Source organism: Mercurialis annua, linkage group LG6 (genome assembly GCF_937616625.2).
Source record: "Mercurialis annua linkage group LG6, ddMerAnnu1.2, whole genome shotgun sequence".
Lineage (NCBI taxonomy): Eukaryota > Viridiplantae > Streptophyta > Magnoliopsida > Malpighiales > Euphorbiaceae > Mercurialis > Mercurialis annua.
The window spans coordinates 36,509,749-36,531,636 of NC_065575.1; the positions used below are offsets into that span (position 1 = coordinate 36,509,749).

At 34.5% G+C, this 21,888-nt stretch overlaps 2 protein-coding genes across 2 annotated transcripts; one reads left to right on the forward strand and one right to left on the reverse strand.

Moving 5' to 3' along the window:
• Positions 1–3,767: 3,767 nt before the first annotated feature.
• LOC126653582 (NAC domain-containing protein 43-like) lies at positions 3,768–5,746 on the reverse strand. The gene is made up of 3 exons (XM_050347507.2): positions 5,506–5,746; positions 5,049–5,317; positions 3,768–4,474 (listed from the first exon to the last, which is right to left on the reverse strand). The coding sequence occupies exons 1-3, from the start codon at positions 5,687–5,689 to the stop codon at positions 3,893–3,895; spliced, it is 1,035 nt and encodes a 344-aa protein (XP_050203464.1). The 5' UTR covers positions 5,690–5,746; the 3' UTR covers positions 3,768–3,892.
• Positions 5,747–15,106: 9,360 nt separating this feature from the next.
• On the forward strand, positions 15,107–20,773 carry LOC126687815 (uncharacterized). The gene is made up of 12 exons (XM_056106357.1): positions 15,107–15,340; positions 15,396–17,392; positions 17,463–17,780; positions 17,857–17,956; positions 18,033–18,650; positions 18,737–18,741; positions 18,922–18,945; positions 19,047–19,160; positions 19,240–19,372; positions 19,453–19,752; positions 19,841–19,948; positions 20,241–20,773. Exons 1-12 carry the CDS (start codon positions 15,107–15,109, stop codon positions 20,673–20,675), a joined length of 4,386 nt encoding a protein of 1,461 aa, XP_055962332.1. The 3' UTR covers positions 20,676–20,773.
• The last annotated feature ends 1,115 nt before the right edge of the window (positions 20,774–21,888 follow it).

Genomic DNA, 21,888 nt, shown 5'->3' on the forward strand with positions numbered 1-21,888 from the left:
ATAATTAGATTTTGGTTTGATAAATTGCTGGGTTCGAACTCGCTTGAGAGGGAATTTGGTTCTTTTTGTAGACTTTGTAGGAACCCGAACACGTTAGTCTCCAAAGCTATTGATTGCACGTCTTCATCTACTTCACCTAGGCAAGTCATTTTTGCATTGGTGAAGCAGTAGAATTGATGCGTTTGCAATGCTTGTAGTAGCTCGGTTCGCTACCGGTAGGCGGGACTTGGTAGCCTGGGAAGGCTCCAAAGGTTACTCCCCGGCTTTTATGCTTCGATTGATCAGGGATAACTGGCGGTTACGGATGAGTCAGGCTAGAGGAATGAGATTATATCACCATTAGTTGGCTTGTAAAAAAAAGAGTGGTTGTTTGTTATGTTTGGAGGAGGAGACGGTTGGTCATATTTTGCTTCATTGTCACTTCGTTTAGCGTACTTGAATGCATGTTGTTTGCTTGAGTGACGACATTTTGGCTTCCGTTGTTTTTTTTTTGGAGCATTTCTGTAGATAATGGTCTAGTCTCTGCAAGAAAAAATATAGAATTTTATGAAACTTGATTTGATTATTCATCAATTGGTCTATGAAAAGCAAGAAATAAACAGATCTTCAAGTTCAAGACAACCAAGATTAATAGTTTCATTTTTAATAGCATTAGTAAGGCGGTTTTGTTTTACAAGTCTTTTCATCCAAGTTTTTTCTTTTCTAGCTTGGATGTTTTAAGAGTTTGAATTATTTTTTTATCCAATTCTAATTATATTGGTTTATATGCCATTCACTATTTGTGGATGAGTTAATACAAATATAGAAATGTATAGCTGGATATAGGGGCAGGCATGGACCAGTTAACTGGTCCATGAGGGTAAATTATAAACCGGTCTATAGTAGTACTGTTTTTAAAATTAAAAACCTAAACCTAATATTTTAAAGGGTTAACAATTAAATCGGTTAACCATCATATAATCATTTGAGAAATTATATACAAAAAAATATAGGTAAAATTTTAATATATTTTAATAATAAAAATTTAACTTCCATTCTATTTAATTTTTTTAACAAACAAAAAAATATTCAAAAGTTTAAACTATAATAAAAAAATACAAATTTGAACTATTTATATATATAAATTCTCTTAAAATCAATTTCTTTTAAATATTTTTCATATATGAATTCTCCTAAAATATATAAATATTTTTAAATAAAATATCTTTTGAATATGTTAGTTTTATCGTGTGTAGATTGTAGAATCCATATTATTTTAGTTGTTTAATATATATATATATATATATATATATATATATATATATATATATATATATATATATATATAGTAAATAATAGGTCAATTAATGATTGAAAAACCATGCAATATTGCAATACTTGAATTTATAAAATATGTTGAACACGAATTTATCTTGTAATTATATTATAACTTGAACAAAAATTATTTATATAATTATATAAATTATTTATTTGAATTATTGTATCATTCATTCATGTGAACTATCAACTATTTATAGATATAAATCTTATATATTTCTATTTCAATTGGGTAAATATTTTATTAAAGAAAAAAAAATTATTCAAAATATTTTTTTATATATATAATCTCCTAAAATAAAAATATATTACTATATAAAATATCTTATAAATATATTTTTTTGTTTATTATATTTTATTTTAATCATTAAAAAATATATTGATGTGTGTGTGTTTATATATATATATATATATATATATATATATATATATATATATATATATATATATATATATATATTAAAATATATATTATTTATAAACCGGTTTTTAAGATTCTAAAACCTAAACCTAAACTATTAACTAAAATAGTCAAAAATCAAAACCTAAACTTAAATTTATAGACCGATTAACTATATTTTTTATTTCGATTTTTTAGTTTCGGTTTGGTTAATCAATTTGACAGGTTATTTTGCCTACTCCTAGCTGGACAAGGAGAAGCGTGTAGTTGAGTGAGGAAAAGCATGTAGCTGGGCAAGAAGAAACATGCTAAAATTCACCGTATTTCTCTCAAGTCCATTTGGATCGATGACATCTAAATAAAATGATAAAAATATTATTATATCCAATTAAAATTTACTTAAATGTCATCCATCCCTATAGATTTGAAGAAAATTGAGAAATTTTAAATTTGAAAGGAGCCATTTTTAAAATGAAATACACTTAACACAAGTTTTAAAAGAACACTTTTGCAAAGAAGAAAAAAAAAATGTTAGAAGTATAATTTTTTTTAAGGGTCTCTTTAGTTCAAATGAATTTTATAATTTTTATGAAATTCAATTAAATTTCTATAAAATATGTGTTTGGTTCAAATGAACTTTCATAATTTAAATTTATATTTATACTCGAAATACAATGTTCAATTTATTTTACTTTATTTAAAGTTAAACTCATATTTAAAATTCCGAAAATCAAACACAAAAATTTATTTTCAAATTATTTTGAAGTAGAACTCATTTACAAATAAAACGAAATGAAATAAATTCTATACTAGAATTGATTCAAACATGCCCTAAACATTTTCAGCTCTAAAGAATTTCAATTTCGATATGACAAGATTGAACTAAAATTATGCAATTTGTGGACTTTTTCTTCATTAAATTAATAGACCACCAACCGATTCGAACAATTATTCCAGTCGTGAAAAATACTGATAATAAGTATGGTTTTAAGCAGCAAGAATCCTGATTTAGTCGTAATTAGTCAAGAGCCCCATGACCCACAGTCTTTTCTGATAACATTGCATCATCCAATACAGCTACACTATTTTTCTTCACCAAATAAACCGACAAACCATGTCACAAGTCAAGAATAAATACATACTATTATCTTCATCATCGTCTTAGAGAGAATTAAAATCTACAATTACATATTACTTCTGTTACACATATATTAGGGTTATACGGTTATAATTATGGCTTTTTTGCAATAGTTATAAAATTATAAAAATTACAAAATAATTATCCAAATACGGTTTTCATATAAAATGATTATCGAATTCTAGATATAGACAAGATAAAAATGTAGAGCCATGTAAAAAGTCGATACTTATTTTGTACAATAATTATATTTCAATAACCGTTGTACAATTTTTATAATTTAATAAGCATTTTGTAAAAGAATAATATTTCAATTGCTATTTTATAAAAATATATAATCCAGTAACTGTAAAAATATATTTAACAACATATATTAGAGTAATGCTATTTAATCCAATAAATTTAACCTATCTTATTGTACCACCTATAGCAACAAAATAGAGTGGGTCAGTTTAAAATGGAAAATTGAATCTTACGCTTTTGGATAGGAATTGAGCAAATAGAGATATATTACATAAGACCAGTGGCGAAGCCACCTTGTGGAGAAGGTGGTCAATTGACCACCTTCTCCCCAAAAAAAATATTTAATTAATATTTAGAATTAGTTTAAATTATATTTGTAGTTCTTCTATTTTTATAAATTGACCACTTTAATTAATTATTTCATACTAAATTATAAAATTTGCCCCCATTTTACATAATTTCTGGCTTCGCCCCTTCATAAGACAGTACAATAAGGTGGGTTAAAATTGTTGGGTTAAATAGCTTTTTCTTATATATTATCATAATTACATTTTTTATATTTCTAGATAACAAATTATTGATATGAATTTCAAAAAGAAAAATTACAGACATGTTCATAATGTAAATGATAATGGTTGACAAATCTACACATTTAAAAGAACACTCGAAACTTTATTTATTATCGCTTAATACTATCGCATAATCAAGTTCTCTTCATTATGACATATAGCAACTCTATATGATATGATTTTATTATATATAAAATAATTAATTATTTATCTGTTATATATATACTAGAATTCGAAACGTGGAACAAATGGTCCGATCGATGATGACGAGGATCGATTGGTGAAATTCCATAGGTCAATCTCGTCGTCATAATTTGATGGTAATAGAAATGATGGCTTCAGAGTTGGGAATTCGAAATCATGGTTGGGTTGGTTTATGGTTGGGTTACAGTAGGCCAATATGGGCTCATTGAACCACCCGGTTTGGCCATTTAGTTGTGAAGCGACTAGATGGTCAAGAGCTGCCCAGTGGTTTAGATCAGAGTCGGCTAAATATGAGTTAGCGGGTTCGACCATTGAACTCACCTGGTTCGATATTAAATCTCCGTTGCTGCTGGAATGCTCTAAGCTTGGAAGTTTCATGAATTTATCATTTTCTTCCTTGCATGCTTTTTCCATGCACTCATGTATTTGACCTAAAGCTCCTTCATTACAAGAACTGAACATCTGGTTCCTTGTTTCTGCAATAATCATGGAGGATGACTTATTTAATGAACAATCTAGGGTTTTGTGGTGATTTTTCTTCTTGAAGATTCGGCAAACCACCCATCCATCTTCTTGCATTGCCTCCCCCATAACATTGGAACCCTTCAACACAAATTAAGAGCATTTATTACATAATCAGATAATTGTCTTAGAATTTTATCAACATGAATGCTACAATTAACCCCAAATTCATAAAAAAAAACCCCAAATTCACTGCCTTATCAAACAAAGCTTTCAAACCCTCTACACCTAAAACAAACAACATGAGAGAAAGAGAATCTCCCTGTCTGACCTCTTTTTCAATGTTAAAATTCTTTGTAGGACTCCCATTAACCAGAACAGAAAGTTGACCAGAAGAAAAAAAGACAAAAGCCAAGACTTATCAAAATTCATTCTATTTCCAAAAAATAGTATCCAATGCTTTTTAAATGCTCTTAATAGAATCAAATTCACTCTGATCGGTCTGATGTTATTTGAAAAATGAATGTTGAATACCTAAAATATAAGAAATAAAATATCAGTCATTTTGATCCATCACTCATTAAGAAAACTTTATTTGATCAGTCGACTGTTTATAGACAAAATTTGAGCTAAACTAATAGATAAATTACCGTTTTATGGATAATGGCAGATATATTTGATCGGAGAATTGATTATCTAATTTTTGTGTGCTTACATTTGTTTCAACAATGTTGTCATCGAGTCGATACTCATACATGATCCAATCAGATTTCTGGCCATGTGGGGCTCGACCTTTGTAAAAAACCAGCGTCTTCCTCATTCCGATCCTCTTGCCATTGCTGTATATCACTTTATCACGCCCTGTAGCCTTCCAAAACCCGGCAGCAGTCGCGCGATTTGTCCGCGAGCCTGTCGGATATTTCTTGTCCTTATGGCTAAAGAAATACCAGTCGTTTTGCTGGGTAGTTCCAATTTGGCACTTCTCTACAAAATCAATAATAATTATTCCATTTGCTAGCCACACAAACTTTTTTTTGATGAATAAATAGAATTTTAATGGGGGGCATTCCGAGAATCGAACTCGGGACCTCTCGCACCCAAAGCGAGAATCATACACAAACTATATAATATAATATAATATAATATATATAAGAAGTAACAGTATGATCAACCTTGAATATCCCATGGCTCAAGCTTATTAAGATCCACATCAGGAATTACATCTAAATCAATTTTCTCAAAAGAAACCTTCTTCTTCAAGTAATAATGCAAAAGCTCCTCTTCTGTAGGGTGAAATCGAAAGCCGGGAGGCACCTTTGATCGCCCATTTACAGATATACTCATGTTTTCTGGCATTTAATTAAGAGAGAGATGATAATGTTTATATCGTACAGTTTTTATATCAAAATGAGTAATTTTTGTTGATGAATATTACCAAAATGAGTTTGTATTAGATGATTAGCTATATTTCTATCTATATATATAAACCAAGTGCAGTACATAAAAGGACAAAGATGTGTATATTACAATGAGAAAATAATTTAATTAATTTTCATGTGGGACACTAATTATCTGATTTATTTAATTTTTAAACAACATGGAAATTACGGTGTGCAAGAATTAAATCAAACCGAAATTCTTTTAATTCGGTTGGCTTTAATGTTATAATTTTTTCATTTTTTTTCTCATTCAATTCAGCATCCAAATTAAAAAAAAAGTTTTGATTAAAGCTATACTTTTTTTTACGCAAAATGGGAAATGAATAATAAAAATTACAAAAATAGTACTGATATTTTTTTAAAACTGTTATCAATTTTTTTTAATAAATAATATGTATATTAAAAATCACAAGATGTGGAAAATTTCTCAAAATTTTCACACAATAAGTGGTACACATTAGGTGACACACTACAGGTTATAGCTCAAAAAAAAAAGGTCAAAAATAAAGTTATAATCCAGAAAAAAACGATATCAGAAGGATTCCTAAAAAAATCTAAATCCAAATAAGAGAATCCATTACATATCCTCTGAAAATAAAAACAGGCTTTAAAAACAATAAAATATAACCACCTCCCAAATCCGAGTAAGAGAAATCTCTATTATTATGGAAAACTCTACTATTTCTACATTTTCATAATTCCTACACTAGCAGAAACCAAAGAACCTCCCAAAGCCTCAAATACAAATCTCTCATCTCTTGCCATTGTGTCATAAACTGAACTAGGAAAAGTCATAGTAACATCAAACTTCTGCAGAACCTCACATCAAAAACTTCTAGCGAACTTACAGTGAATAATAATATGAGCTTGTGTTTCCACCATCCCACATAACAAGCACAAAAAATTCTCCACTGAAATAATAGAGTGAATCACCAAAAAAAATCAAGAGAAGGAACTCTGTTGCGCAAAGCAAGCCAGATAAAAAGCTTAACTCGAGGCGGAGCTAATGACTTCCAAAGGCGTTTGAACGAGAGAATAATATGTCCCCCTAACTCATTGCGATGCTCCAACAACAGAATCAAATTTTAAAAAATTACAAAACAGTTACTAGCTACTGTATAGTTTTTTTACAAATCGATTAACAATTTGTTGACGTGGACATTAACGTTGCTTATGTGGATGAGGTGCCAAAGCGAGTAACTATTTTATAAAAAGTTATAACTCGGTAATTATTTTATAAGATAACTATAATTTAATAATTTTTTTATAATTTTTTTATAATTCATATATGTTTTTGTAAAAACTATAATTTAGTGACCATATTATAATAATTATTATAATTTTATTACTGCAAATATATTTTAGGGCTTTTTACTCAAATAACCAACATTCATGTTTGGTTTATTTTTATACTCACCTATCTTTGACATTTCAAAAGTACCATATGAGGAAGAATTTTTTACTTTTATACCATTTATATCAATAGAACTCTAATGATACTAACCCTCATAATTACAATTATTTTCTCTCTTCTCAGATTTCTCTCTCCTTTCTCTCTCAACTCACCTTTCATATAATTCTCATATCTGCGTACTGTTCCGTCGTTCCGTCTCCGCCATTCCGCCTCCGTCGTTCTGCCCTCGACTCGTCGCCATCTTTCTTTTATTTTTTTAATTTTAGATATGAAATATTTTTTTTTTCATTTTCAGATCGATAATTTGTTTATTTTTACTGTTTTTTACCATTAAACATGTATGAAGAGTATCTTTAAAGAATTTTAATGCTCATTTTATGTTATTTAGAATAATTTTGTGATTTTATGGAATAAAATTCTGTTATTTCTGCATTTTTCTTGTGTTTTGTTATATTTCTGCGTTTTTTTCAGCAGAACGATTTGTTGATGATGATTGATTGCTGAATTATTGTAATGTTACAGTGTTGTTGATTTTATTGACTTTATTTTGATATCAACTGATTTTGTTTTATTTTAACATTGACAAATAAGATAATATTGCCTATGAAATAAATTAAAAAAATTAAATTAAATTAAATTGAGAATAGATTATGATATGATAGTATCGGAAAAGAAGACAAATAATAATGTTGAATTATTGTAATGTTACAGTGTTGATATTGTATTGATTTTCGGTTGATATTTTGTTATTTTAGCATTGGTGAAAAAGATAATAATGATGTTAAATTATTTTAAGGTTACAATGTTTACGTTATGTTGATATTGTGTTGATATTATGTTGATATTTAGTTGATTTTAACGTTAACAAAAAAGAACACATTATATGTGAAATAAAATAAACAAATTGAAATTAAATTGAAAAAATGTTAGAAAAATAAAACTTAGTGTAAAAAAAGATTGAAAAATTTAAATTAGTTAGTTTATTACATATGTTGATTTTGTGTTGATATTAAAACTGACGGAAAATATCAACAGAAAAAAAGTCAAAATTCAAAAAAAAAAACAAAAAAAAATTAAAAAGTTAAAAAAAAATAAAACTAAATCATGTGATAAATATTAAATACAGAAATATAATGATGAAAAAAAATTGAAAATGATGAAAGAAAATGTTGGAAATTGGAAGTTATCATAAAAAGCAAATTTGTTTTTTAAAAAAAGTGGTATAAAAAAAAAGTTAATATGAAATGTAAAATTTATAATGGGTAGTAAAAAAAAAATTTCGAACAAAAACAGTATTTCATATAAAAAATTTAATATTTTATTTAAAATTGCAAACCAGTCAAAATGAACTAAAAAATTAATCGAATCTACTAACTCGATTCAGCATAATTAAACAATTGAAAATTTGAATTTGGTGAAGACTATAGCTCGCCAGATACAGATTCTGAAGGGTGGTTAATATTACTGTAGAATTGAGAAGAGCTAGCTACCTAGAAAGATGGTGAAAGGGAATAATATTTGGAAATATACAAGAAATATGCACATGGAAATTGTTAGTAACAGTAAAGAACAGCAGTCAAGCCTTTTTCGCTAATTACGACTTTTGATCTTAAAAGATATGCATAGAATATCACCCTCTTAGACTATCATGAAAAAATAAAAAATGTTGATATTTACTCACAACTTTATCATATTCGGTAAATATATTATATTTTAAAAATTATATCATATTTATCATTGTTTTTACGATTTTTATCGAATACACATACGATCACTTTGGATCTATTATAACACGATGTGTCTATATATAGTAAAAATTAATCTTACGTGGTGTATTTAAGATTGCGCCACGCAATTTTAAGGCGCGAATGTGTTAGTAAAGCGCTCTTCTGATTTAACTGAAGTCGTGGATTTAAACCATAATCATGTATGCATTTGTTTAAAATTTGGTAGTAGTGTTTGCTTCCTATAATAGACTTACACGACTCGATTGAGATTAGTGTGAATGTAAAAAGTAATAATAACAACATAATTGAGACCCGCTTCATTTTTCTTGTAGCAAAAAAAATTGCACCACACCTACTCATATCAATTTAGAGTATACTTAGTAATAGTTGGAAAAATAACAGCATAAATGACCATTTCAAAATTATATTTAATAAAATAGTAAAAATTATAAATATAAACATTCCGCATAAATTAAAAGATCCACAACAAAAGTAATAGGCTTAATTGCATATAAAATCATCCTTTTAAGTGTTTTTGGTATTTAATATAATCTTTCTTTCTTGGCATAAAAAATCACCAACTTTTATTTTTTGGCATATTAGACCACGAGTTGTGAAACGGCACCGTTTTAAATGTAAAATGGCGTCGTTTTGCGCTTAATTTTTCAAAGGAAACGGTCATGTTGACGAATATGCCAAAAAATGAAAGTTGATGATTTTTTATGTCAAGAAAAAAAGAATATGTTAAATACCAAAAACACGCGAAAGTTGTTGATTTTTGGTGCAATTAGGCCAAAGTAATAATAATGATATGTGGGTGTAGAAACTAAACGTCTTAAAAATGTTCCATTGAATTTTTTTTTTGACGTAGAAACTAAACTATTTTTATTAAGCACTAACCTTTCTCCGGCAGGAAGGTTAGTGCTCATTAAGCCGGCTCTTATCAGTATTCCGGTTTATTTTATGTCTTTATTCAGTATGTCTGCCGTGGTTCAACAACAATTGGAGTCGTATATGATTCGTTTTCTCTGGAAGGGTGATATTTCGTCTCGTGGTTTTGAGTAAAGTCTCTTAGAAAGTCATTTGTCAAAGTTTTAAGGATGGAGGTCTGGAAATTTATAGTCTTAAACTCAGGAATCATAGTCTGCTGTTTAAATGGATTTGGAAAGTACGAATTAACAATAGACGATCTCTTTTGTTTAATGTTGTTTCTGGTTGTTCTTGTATTGATGGATGGGATTTTTGCTGAATGGAGATGTCAAAAAAAATGTCGTTTATTTGGAAAGGTATTAAAAAATCTTGTGGCAGTGATAAACATGTTTGGGGAGTTTTCATTGGCAATTTGATTTATAATATTGGTGAAGGAAATTCTATTTCTCTATGGAATAACAATTGGATGGGGAATGATCTGGCTAACTTATTGTTTCCTCGGTTATTTTATCTCTCAAATCAAAAACAAGTTGTTATAAGTGTTGTTTGGAGAGACGGGTGGAGATGGCGACGTCGTTTGAGAGGCTCAGAATTATCATGGCATAACGATTTACTTGCTGTTTCCAATGTGCTAATTCCTTGTCCAGGTCAGGATGATAACATTGGTTAAAATGCTAGGTCGAAAATATTCACAGAAGCTTCTTTTTGCCGCCTGTAAGCTGCTGCCGGCAATGAGCAGTTGGCTCACCATTCTGCTGTCGCCAACGATTCTGGTCACGTGAACCAGATTGCTGTAACCAGAGGAATTACTGGTGCTGTAGACGAAAGGGGAGGAGTTGAAGCTGTTAATCATGGTACTGCTGATGGTCGGGGTCTGTCAGCAAGATTTGGTGTTGTAGGGGCTGTTTCTGGGCAAATAAACACAGTTGCTGCTGAGTTAGAAACCAATGGAACTGTGCGGATTTTTATGAACATAAGTAAGGTAAATGGAGTTGATAACAGTGGGTCAGTGGAGAGGACAATGAGGACAGGTCAGAATGTTGCGGAATCAGGAGCTGCTATTTAAGTAATTTCATCTCCTTTAGCTCAAGTTTTGAGTTCAAAAGCGCCGCCAAGAGTTAAATTCTTCATTTGGTTAGCATTGCACAATAGAGTACCCTCGTTAGATTTCTTGGTTTCTCGATCAATTATTCATGTGGAGAGCTCCTTCTGTGCTCTATGTGATGTGTTAGAATCGCAAGATCACATTTTCATCCATTGTGGATTCACGAGAAGCATTTGATGTGACATCTTGAGAAAACTTGATATTTGTTGGATCTTTCCGTCTTCTTTTATAGATTTTATATTGCAATGGCAGTCTATTAATTCGAGAGGCTCCCAATTGCAATTATGGCAAATTTTGTGATGTCTAGTGATATAGGAGATTTGGAAGTGCAGGAGCAAGCGTGTTTTTAAGAATAAGTTGCAGGATACGGGGTTTGTAATTTTTAAATGTTTCTCAAAAACAGTGTTTCTTTACAAGTGTAGTAATAAGGATTTTTCTTATTCGGGTATAGATTTCTTGCTGAATCCTTTTTGTATTTTATTCGGCGGTTTGTGACTTCTTAGCCTTTCTCTTAGCCGTAGCCTTTAGGGTGCCGTCTCGAACGTGCCACTTTTTGTGCGAAAGCTTTGAACTGGCTTTTCCACTTCTTGTGGCATAATATACATATTATACATAAAAAAAAAACTAAACTATTTTTATATGGGAAAAGGACCATTTATGTCCTTAACGTTTGTCTATAAGATTAAGTGAGTCCCTAACGTTAGAAAAGGTTCAAATATATCCTAACGTCTTAAAAAGTGAACAACCAGCCCCCATCGTCTCATTTATGAGTCAAAATAATGGCCTGGTTTTTCATTTTTAAAGATGTTAGGAGCATATTTGATCCTTTCCTAAATTTAGGGACTCACTTGATCCTATAGACAAATTTTATGGGCATAAATGATCCTTTTTCCTTTTTATATTGAACTCCGTTGATGCAAGGTCATGTTAAGATTAATTGTGCTGCTTTGGAGAAGAGCTTAGAGGATTCTTACTTCCTCAATCCTCGAATGTTTAGACTGCATCGTAAAGCAATTCGCGACAATTATTTGGCTCTTCATCCTTGTAGGGATACTTTTTTCTTGGATGTTGATGCTCGTGATTTGTAGGAGGAGGCTCAACGTATGTTGGCGGAGCATAAGCATAGGAAAGTTGTGCCACCTCCTGCCAGTACTTCTGTATCTACTTCTTTTGCTCCTCCAGTTTCCGTTTGTTTGTTTTTGTCGCTTTTGTTAAACATTATTCTGTAAGCTTTATTCAATTTGTGATACATTTTGAAATGTTGTACATTATAATATCTAGGTACTTCTTCCCTCTTGATTATTTCTAGGTGATAAGCTCCCCTGCCGATTGTCTTGGTTATCATGTATGGTCCTTTCCTATTGCTTTCGAGTTTGCATACTCCAGTATTTGCTTTGCCTATCTCAGCATCTCCTAGGACCAGGTCTCCGACTTTATACTTCCGGGGTTGCACTCTCTTGTTTTGGTATCTTGCCGCTTGGGAATTGGGTGATATCTTTCTTTTGTTGAGTAAGTTTGAGCTTGATTAGTTTAATGAGATACAGATGCATGATGTGCGCTTTTAGAAACATTTGTGTCATTATTGGCATTAGAACGTAGGAATCAAGAAATTGCATTACACCACATCCTTCTAAATGTTGAGCATATTTATTTTCTTGTGGGTTGTGTTTGCATTCCTAGAACTTGATTGGTGTCCGTTCAAAGTTACATCGTTGAGTAGTCGGCAATTAAATGATTATGGCAATTAGGAGTACCCATTTTTGACTTAGACCACTTTTAAAAGTCTACTTTTAACCACTAGATTGCACCCCTTGAGGCTTAGACATTTTTCATTCTTTGAACAACCTTTTCACACTATCCCTTCAACTCTTTACCTCTTTCAAAACAACCTCAACTTAATTTGAATGACTAAATTTTTAAATGTTATTGGTCTAGCTTCACTACTAGAAATCATGGTTTTTGCGACGGAAATTTGCGACGGATTAAGTATCCGTCGCAAATTTCCTATTTTAACGACGGAATCTGCGACGGATACGCTTTCCGTCGCAGTTTTCCTAGGAATTGATGGCGGGAATGCTCCCGCCAGATTTGCGACGGACAGTCCGTCGCAAATCCGTCACCTTCCTGGCGGGACCATTCCCGCCTTTTGTTTTGCCAAAAAAATTAGCGACGGACATAAATATCCGTCGCTAATTTTATTTGTTGAATGAAACGAGTCGTTTCATTCAACAGATTTGCGATGGAAAAAGTTAGCTGTCGCAAAATTTGCGACGGACGGTAGTGGCCGTCGCAAATTGTGCTTCAATGAAACGAACCGTTTCATTAAAGCACAATTTGCGACGGACGCTATAGTCCGTCGCAAATTTTGCAGCCCTAACAAAACGTGCCCAGTTCTTCTTTTTCAGCCGTTTCTCACATTTTTCTAAAAATTGAAAACTGCCTCCCTCTCCACCAAGCCGTCCGTCGTCTGTCCGTTCCCTCCTCGCCATCACGCCGCCGTAGGTCCGTTCCCTCCTCGCCGCGTCATTCTCTTCGCCGTTTGCTGCTCGCCGCGCCTCCCTCGGATTTCTTCCATTTTCCGGCGGCATCCTCACCTTTCTCCGGCGCCGTTTCTTCCCCTCCTCTCCGGCATCGTTTCTTCCCCTCCCTCTCCACCTACTGATTATTTCTTGAGGTAAGTTTTTTTTATTTATTAAATCAGTTAATTTATATAGATTAATTAATTAATTTAGGTTTAATTAGGTTAATTTATATTTAATTTGATTATGTTTGTTTAAATTAGGTTAGTTTAGATTAAATTATAATATATTTTATATTTAATTTTCTGTTTTTATATTATTTAATAATTAATTAATTTTTCTGTTTTTAAATTATTTTATAATTAGATTAATTTAATGCAAATTATGTTAAATTCATTTTTAGTATTATTACACTATTAAGTTAATTATTATATTAAAATTTAAGAAAATTAGGTTAAAAAATGTTTAAGTTAATTATTATATTAATTATAGGTTATTTTAGTTTAAGGGTTAATTTTGTGTTTTAGGTTAATATGGTTTTATTTTACGTTTTAAAAATTATATTAGAATTAAGTTGAATTGTTATAATAAAATATATTAATTTTAATAAAATTCTATTTTTTTTTTAAAAAAGTTGTTTAATATTTGTTAGGTTAAATTAGATTAAAATTGTTAGCTAGATATTTCTAGGTTTAATTGTTTAATTAGTTTAATAAAGTTGCGTGTTAATATTTTTATTATTATTGGTCGATTAAAATAGATTAATTTAATGATTATATTATAAGTTTTTTAATTGTTAACAATTTGTTAGTTTGTTGTTTAATTTAATTAGTTAATTGGATTAGATAATAATTTAAGCTAATCAATACTATTTCAATTATTTGCGATAAACTTGGTGGTTTTGTATATTGTTATTTGCTTGCAGGACTTCCCTGAAAAATGGGTGATGCTCATTTTTAGGGGAAGTGCTGCCGATTTTTAATTAGAATTTGTTTTTATTAATACGTATATTTTATAGCCCATGATAGCCCGCGCACCGTGGTTCCGATTGATCCGGACGTTTCACCTTCTCTTTGCGGTTCTGCCCTTCAACAAGTAGGTTTTATCACTCAATTAATTTGATTTATTTTAGTTGGAATATATTTTATTTACGATAATCAACCTAAATAAACCTCGATTTTATTCCCACCGAATAAAATCGTAAACCTAGCCGTAGAGTTCCCGTCCCGTGTGTTCAAGAGATTGAACGACACGGGATTGTACAGTTTGTACAGTTCGCAAAACTTGTGCTTCCGTAACTCGATCACGAAAAACCATATATGTCTAGTAGCGGTAGAAAAATATTCGGTTGTTTTCCAGCGTTTGTTCTCCGGGTGGATGTTTAGTATATGTTTTGTAACGCTTATTCCTCGAGGAATATATAATTAGCGTTACAACGCATATACTAAATATCGCACTAAAGGAGAACGACGCCGGAAGGCTGCCGAATATTTTTCTCCGTTGCTAGGCATATATCGTGGCCGAGTTACGGGGCGCCTGTTTTGCGAATGGGATAGGGCCCTACCTTTTCAGCAGTCAATTACATTGACTTTGCTTATCTCGAGTGAAAACCCCACCTCTAATTATCCGCGCTACAGAAATGGAGACGGACCGCAGTTGGATGTACAGGAGCCACACAAACGGGCTGCTAACCACAGGGTATAAGGAGCATGTGAAGGAGTTTGTCCGGTTTGCATTACGGCATCCGGCTTGTATGAGTGGGGTACAGATAAAATGCCCCTGCCCTAAGAGAGGTTGTCGAAATACAAGCTATCGGGATGTCGATGAGGTGGAATTCCATTTATTGAAGAATGGGTTCGTGAAAGGTTACCAAGTATGGGTTTTTCATGGCGAGGGGAGCGTTTTGAACCCCCCCTCCCCTTGCACAGTTACCGGAGCAGGATGTTGAGTTCGACTATGAAGATGAGGGGCCAGGTGAGTTCAGTTCCGCTCAAAGAATGATTCTTGATGCGGCCGGTCCAGAAATAACGTTTCCTGAAGATGAGCTCCCGAATGCTGAAGCTCAAAAATTTTATGATATGATGCGTGCGGCTGAAGAAGACATATGGCCTGGGAATAGCAGACACTCTCCATTTTCTGCATCTGCTAAAGTGATGGAGATCAAGTGTCGACATAAGGGTTCAGTAGCTTTAGTTGACGACGTATGCGGATTGATACAGGAGCTGCTCCCGGAGGACAACAAGATGCCAACGAATTTTGCTAAAATTAAGAAGCTGGTCAAAGGTTTGGGGTTGCCGATTGAGGTTATTGACTGTTGTTTTTATAACTGTATGATTTATTGGGGGGAGGACGCAGATCTAACGCGCTGCAAAGTTTGCAATTATGCGCGGTGGAAACCTGTGACCCACGGAAAATCCACAAAAAGAAAGGCTAACGTGCCATATAGTAAAATGTTCTATTTTCCAATAACTCCGAGGCTACAGAGGTTGTACGCTTCGAAAGCCACTGCTCGGCATATGACGTGGCACGCAGACCACGAGATGGATGGTGATAAGATGTGCCACCCGTCCGACTCTCCGGCTTGGAAACGTTTTAGTGAACTGCATTCTGAGTTTACCGATGAAGGGAGAAATATCAGATTAGGCTTATGCTCCGATGGGTTTCAGCCATTTACCAATTTTGGGCAACAGTATTCCTCGTGGCCGGTCATTTTGACGCCGTACAATCTCCCCCCAGGCATGTGCATGAAGGATGAGTTTATGTTTTTAACGGTTTTGGTACCGGGGCCTAGAAACCCAAAACACCTAATGGATATCTTCCTACAGCCGCTGATTGCAGAGTTGAACCAACTGTGGGAATGTGGAGTCCAGACATATGACGTTCATAAGCGTCAGAATTTTCAACTAAAAGCGGCTCTTATGTGGACAATAAATGACTTTCCCGCTTATTCTATGTTGTCTGGTTGGAGCACTGCTGGTAGAAAAGCATGCCCGTACTGCATGGAAAACACCGATGCATTCACACTGGATAAAAGCGGTAAACAATCGTGGTTTGATTGCCATCGCAAGTTTTTGCCTCCGAATCACCAATTCCGTCAAAATGTTACTGATTTCCGTAAGGGGAAACGAGAGGTCGGGAAAAGGTTTGCAGGGGTGAGAACTGGAGATGAACTGTTAGCAGAGATTGATCGACCGGGGTTTAAGAAGGCATTTGAGCCTGGTGCGAAAGTTACTAATGCATTACTGTCAAAAGATCATGGGTGGAATAAAAAAAGTATCTTTTGGGATTTGCCTTATTGGAGAACGAATGTAATACGTCACAATCTCGATGTCATGCACATTGAGAAAAATGTCTTCGATAACATTTTTAATACCGTTCTCAATGTCCCCGGGAAAACAAAAGACCATGCAAAATCTCGTGAAGAGTTGAACGACATCTGTGATCGGCCAGGGTTAGCTAAAGATCCGGCAACTGGGAGATTTCCAAAGGCAATGTATGCTTTGGATAGGGATTCAAAACGAGTTTTTCTTGAGTGGATTCAGAAAATAAAGTTTCCAGACGGGTACGCGTCAAACTTGTCTAGATGTGTTGATCTAAAGGGGCTGAAAATGCATGGAATGAAAAGTCATGACTGCCATGTTTTTATGCAACGACTTCTGCCAATCGCTCTTCGGGAGCTACTTCCGAAAAATGTGTGGGAGCCTCTAACAGAGTTAAGTATCTTCTTCAGGGAGTTAACTTCCACGTCACTGTCACAGGAAGATCTAAACCGTATGGAAACTGAGATCCCAAAAATCCTGTGTAAGTTGGAACGTATATTTCCACCCAGCTTTTTTGACTCTATGGAGCATCTTCCCGTGCATCTTCCGTATGAAGCTATGATGGCAGGACCGGTTCAGTATCGCTGGATGTATCCATTTGAAAGGTAATCAATTAGTCATGGTTTTTTCTCGAATCCATCTGTTCATATTACTAATATTAATATCCGGTTACAGATATTTGAGGAAATTGAAAAAAAAGGTCACTAATAAAGGCAGGGTCGAAGGGAGCATTAGTAGTGGATATCTGCAAGAAGAAATCGCTAAATTTGCATCCTATTATTTTGCTGAAGGCGATCCGATGTTACCCGTGCGTTTGGGAAGAAATGAAACTTGTGATATGGATATCGATGAAGATGCCGACAAACTGGGAATTTTTAAACCTAAGGGAAAGCCGTTGCGTGGTAGCGGCAGGAGATATCTTGAAGACGATGAGATCATCGCTGCTCGGACCTATGTTCTTCTGAATTGTTCCGAAATCGAAGATTATCGAAGGTAAGCATTTAAATATAGTGTAATATTTCACATATTTGCTAGAATTTGATTTAGTTTGGGCCTTTTCCATTTAAAGGGTTTTTGTGGCCGGATTGCGCGAAAGGAACAGTGACATAAGTGAAACAGAAATTGAAAGAGTGCTTGAAAGTGATTTCGCCTCTTGGTTCGAACAATATGTACGTATCTTATAACAATGGACTTCCATTTTAATAATAAGGTTTATAAATCTTACAAATTTCTAACTCCCCACAGGTGAAAGATCCAACTGTCTGTACTAATCCGTTTATTCTGAGTCTCGCAAAGGGACCGTGTAGAAAGGTCACCACATATAAGGGATACTATGTAAATGGCTTCAAATTTCTGACTCAGGAATATGGGCATGATCAACTTACAATGAATAGCGGTGTGTGCGTAAGGGGAACAGAATATGTTGAGGGTGAAAATGACTTTTATGGAGTGCTAACGGACATAATTGAGTTAGAGTATCCAGCTCTACCAATGAAGCAGACCGTCATTTTCAAATGCGAATGGTTCGACCCTACAGATACAGGCACGGACACTACCAATCGATACAACTTGGTAGATGTTAATCACAGACGCAGGTACAATAAATACGAACCGTTCATTTTGGCAGAACAGGCTGACCAAGTTCACTACCTTCCATATCCAAGTAGAAAACGGGACAAAGTAAATTGGTGGGCAGTTTGCAAAATTAAGGCACGATCAGAACTTGACATGCCCGATGCAATTATCCCGGCCTTTCAAGATGACATTGAAGAAAATCCCCTTATAGTTGAAACGGACGACAATCCCACAAATTTAGCTGACCTGAATGAGGTGGCGGACAAAGATGCGTTGCAAATCCCTCCTGCTGAAGATGAAGAAGAAGAATTTCCGCCATCCTCATCAGACGAAGATGAAGAACAACTTGACTGACGCATTTGATATTTTTGCAGTTTTTGTTAGTTGTATTCATTTATTAATGTAATGAATTAGTTATATTATTAAATGTATTAATTAATTTAAATATATGAAATTGTTAACAATTAAAATGTATTTTTTATAATGTATTTTTCTGTAATGTTTTGTTATAATTGTTAAATTGTTATATGTGGAACGAAACATATTTTAATGTCTGCAGGTATGAGAGGGCAGGGTGGTTCAGGTGATCCGACTAGAGGTCGGGGACGTCGGGGTAACCCAGCTAGAGGTCGTGGTCGGGGTAACCCAGCTGTGCGTGCCCCTGTTGAGGATATCCCTGTTCAGGATCAGCAGCAGGAGGTGGAGGCGGCACCCCCCCGTTCAGCCCCGACAGCCACGAGAGCCCCCTGCAGAGCTGGATGATCAGGGGAGGGCACTGTGTTTCCCAGACGCCAGCAGGTAAGAATGTAAATTGTTAGTTTAATTTTTTTTATCGTTTTGCTATAGAAAGTAATAAAAGTTTGCTGTAACCTCGCAGGGAGAGGCTGTTGAACTCTGGACCAATCTCCCGATCTATGCGGGAGATCTTTAGAAAGTGCTGGTTCGAGAATGGGCGAGCCTGGCGGTTTCTGACTCCAGAGCAGAGAGATTTCTATTGGGAGGAATTTAAGGTAATAAATTGTTAATTTTAAAGTTTGATTTTAGACTAACGCAAAATTACTAACTCAAACTTGGTGTTTATGTTTTGCAGAAGGAATACTGGTGGGATACGGCGGATTACAGCGACGACGTCATCAAAGGTGTATTCATGACGCATGCTGCCAACCGATACAAGGACGTTATTCACAGGATGAGAGAGAAGGACGGAAAACATACCTCGATCAGCCAAGATATCTGGGATTCCTGGCAGGCCGTCTGGGCGTCAGAGGACGAGAAGAAGAAGTCCGATGTAGCTCGCGCTAATCGGATGAGCGAGCCTGCTGGAGCCGGTTCCGGACCAGTACGCCACACAGGGGGATCCCGTTCCGCCATCAGACATATGGATGTGTTGGTTTGTTTCTAGAATTCTTTTTTATTTATAACTATCTTTTATTTTCTGATTTTCTGATGAACTAACAAATTGTTTATTATTCTTTTAGGCTGACGAGCTCGGCCGCAAGCCTACCGCAACGGAGCTGTATACTCGGATGCACTCCACGAAAGCTGATAAGGGTGTCATGGTAGACAAGAGGGCTCAAGACATGAGTGTAAGTCATAAACAATCTAATTTTAGTAGTTGTTTTACTTTACTCAAGTGTTAGATTAAATTAGTGTAAAATGTGTTTTAATTTAAATTGTAAATGTTAGATTAGGTGTGTTAACAGCCGGTGGGTTGTATATGAAATCTATATGTTTGCAGGATGTCCCTGAAAAATGGGTGTTGATCAAATTATAGAGGAAATGCTGCCGAATTTTCGTTAGGATTTATACTTACATTTCATATGTTATACGTTTTAATTAGCCGTTATGTGATATATATGTTTTTCAATCTTTTAGTAGGATGCAATTGCTCAGAGACTTGCTGCTGCATCGCAGCCGCCGACCGGAGAGGGTGGTTCGTCTAGCACAGCAGAAGTCGACGAGACGCAGCTATTTCTGGATATCGAGGGCGTCAACAAGAAGCGGCGTGTCTACGAGTTGGGTTCAGCGACTAGTGCGTACGTGGATACGACGACGTCTAGTAGGGCGAGGACCAGGTCCACACAGTCACAGCGAACTGAGGAGGAGATCGAGCGGCGTGTGCGGGCGGGGATCCAGGACGGACTGCGCCAGATTACCACTGAGGTGGAGGATCTCCGTGCCCAGCAGGCGAGAACCAATGAGAGGATGGCCGAGATTATTCAGGCCGAGATGGCGAAGATGATGCAGACTCTTCCTCCGCAGTATCGCCCACCCCCAGGTCCTTCAGACGATGACGACACTCCGACTTTGTAGTGTCACGTTTGTATTTCTGACATTTTGTATTTTGTCACTTTTATACATTTTGTGTTATCTTGTTTTATATATTTTCTTACGATATGTAAAATATAACATGTTTTTATATGAAATCGGTCGTTTTTGGAAATTGAGTTTTAATGAGAGTTGCAAATAATAGATTTTACAGATTTTAATCGTCGTGAATTGAATAGGAAAAACAGACGGAAAATAGATAATTCTGTCCAAATTGCGACTATATTTGCGACGGAATTGATTTCGTCGCAAATATTGACAATTTGCGACGGAATCAATTCTGTCGCAAATATTAACAATTTGCGACGGAATTGATTCCGTCGCAAACTTGTACCATTTTGCGACGGAATTGATTCCGTCGCAAAATGTCAATATTTGCGACGGAATCAATTCCGTCGCAAATTTTTTAAATCCGTCGCCAATACGTCTCCCTTTTCATTTTTTGGGAGACGACATTGGCGACGGTGTGTTTGGTTATGGCGACGGGCTGGCCGTCGCCATATTTGCGACGCTCTGGTCGCTAATATTTTAGCGACCAGAGCTTTTGCGACGGACTAATTCCGTCGCAAATACACATTTGCGACGGAATATTAGTGATTTGCGACGGAATTGTCCGTCGCAAAACCACTGAAATCCAGTAGTGCTTGAAGAATAGAAAAGATGTGAACGAAAGAAATGTGGGCCTTGAAAAGGAAAGAAAAAGAAAGAAAGAAAGAATAAAGAAAAATTATGACAAATAGAAAATCAAAAGTAAAAGAAAATGAAGAGCAAATAATGACCTTAGAAAATTTACTTGTATGAAAAATTTCCAGGCTAGACCCAAGTTGTAATTTATGTAATAGTTGTAAAGTCAAGTTGTAGCCAATTAGTCCTTTCACCTATCCCTAAACCCCCAGACAAGTTACAACCCCGATTAAGACCATATGATAGTTGTTGATTGCCAAACTAAGTAGCGTAGTTCGGACTAAAAGCAAGCTTATGCCGAATGAGAAATTATTTGACCTTTCTATCCTTCAACTGTAAACACTTGTGCGTTAGAGTGCAACTTGGGAGAATTGAAATGATTTTGTTGATGCCCATGATTGCTATGCCTTGTTGTCCTTTTAAAATTGACCAAGTATTCGCATGTCCGGTAGATGATCATAGCAACTTGATCGCTCCTACAAGAACCTTAAGCTAATTCAAGTGTAGTCTAATT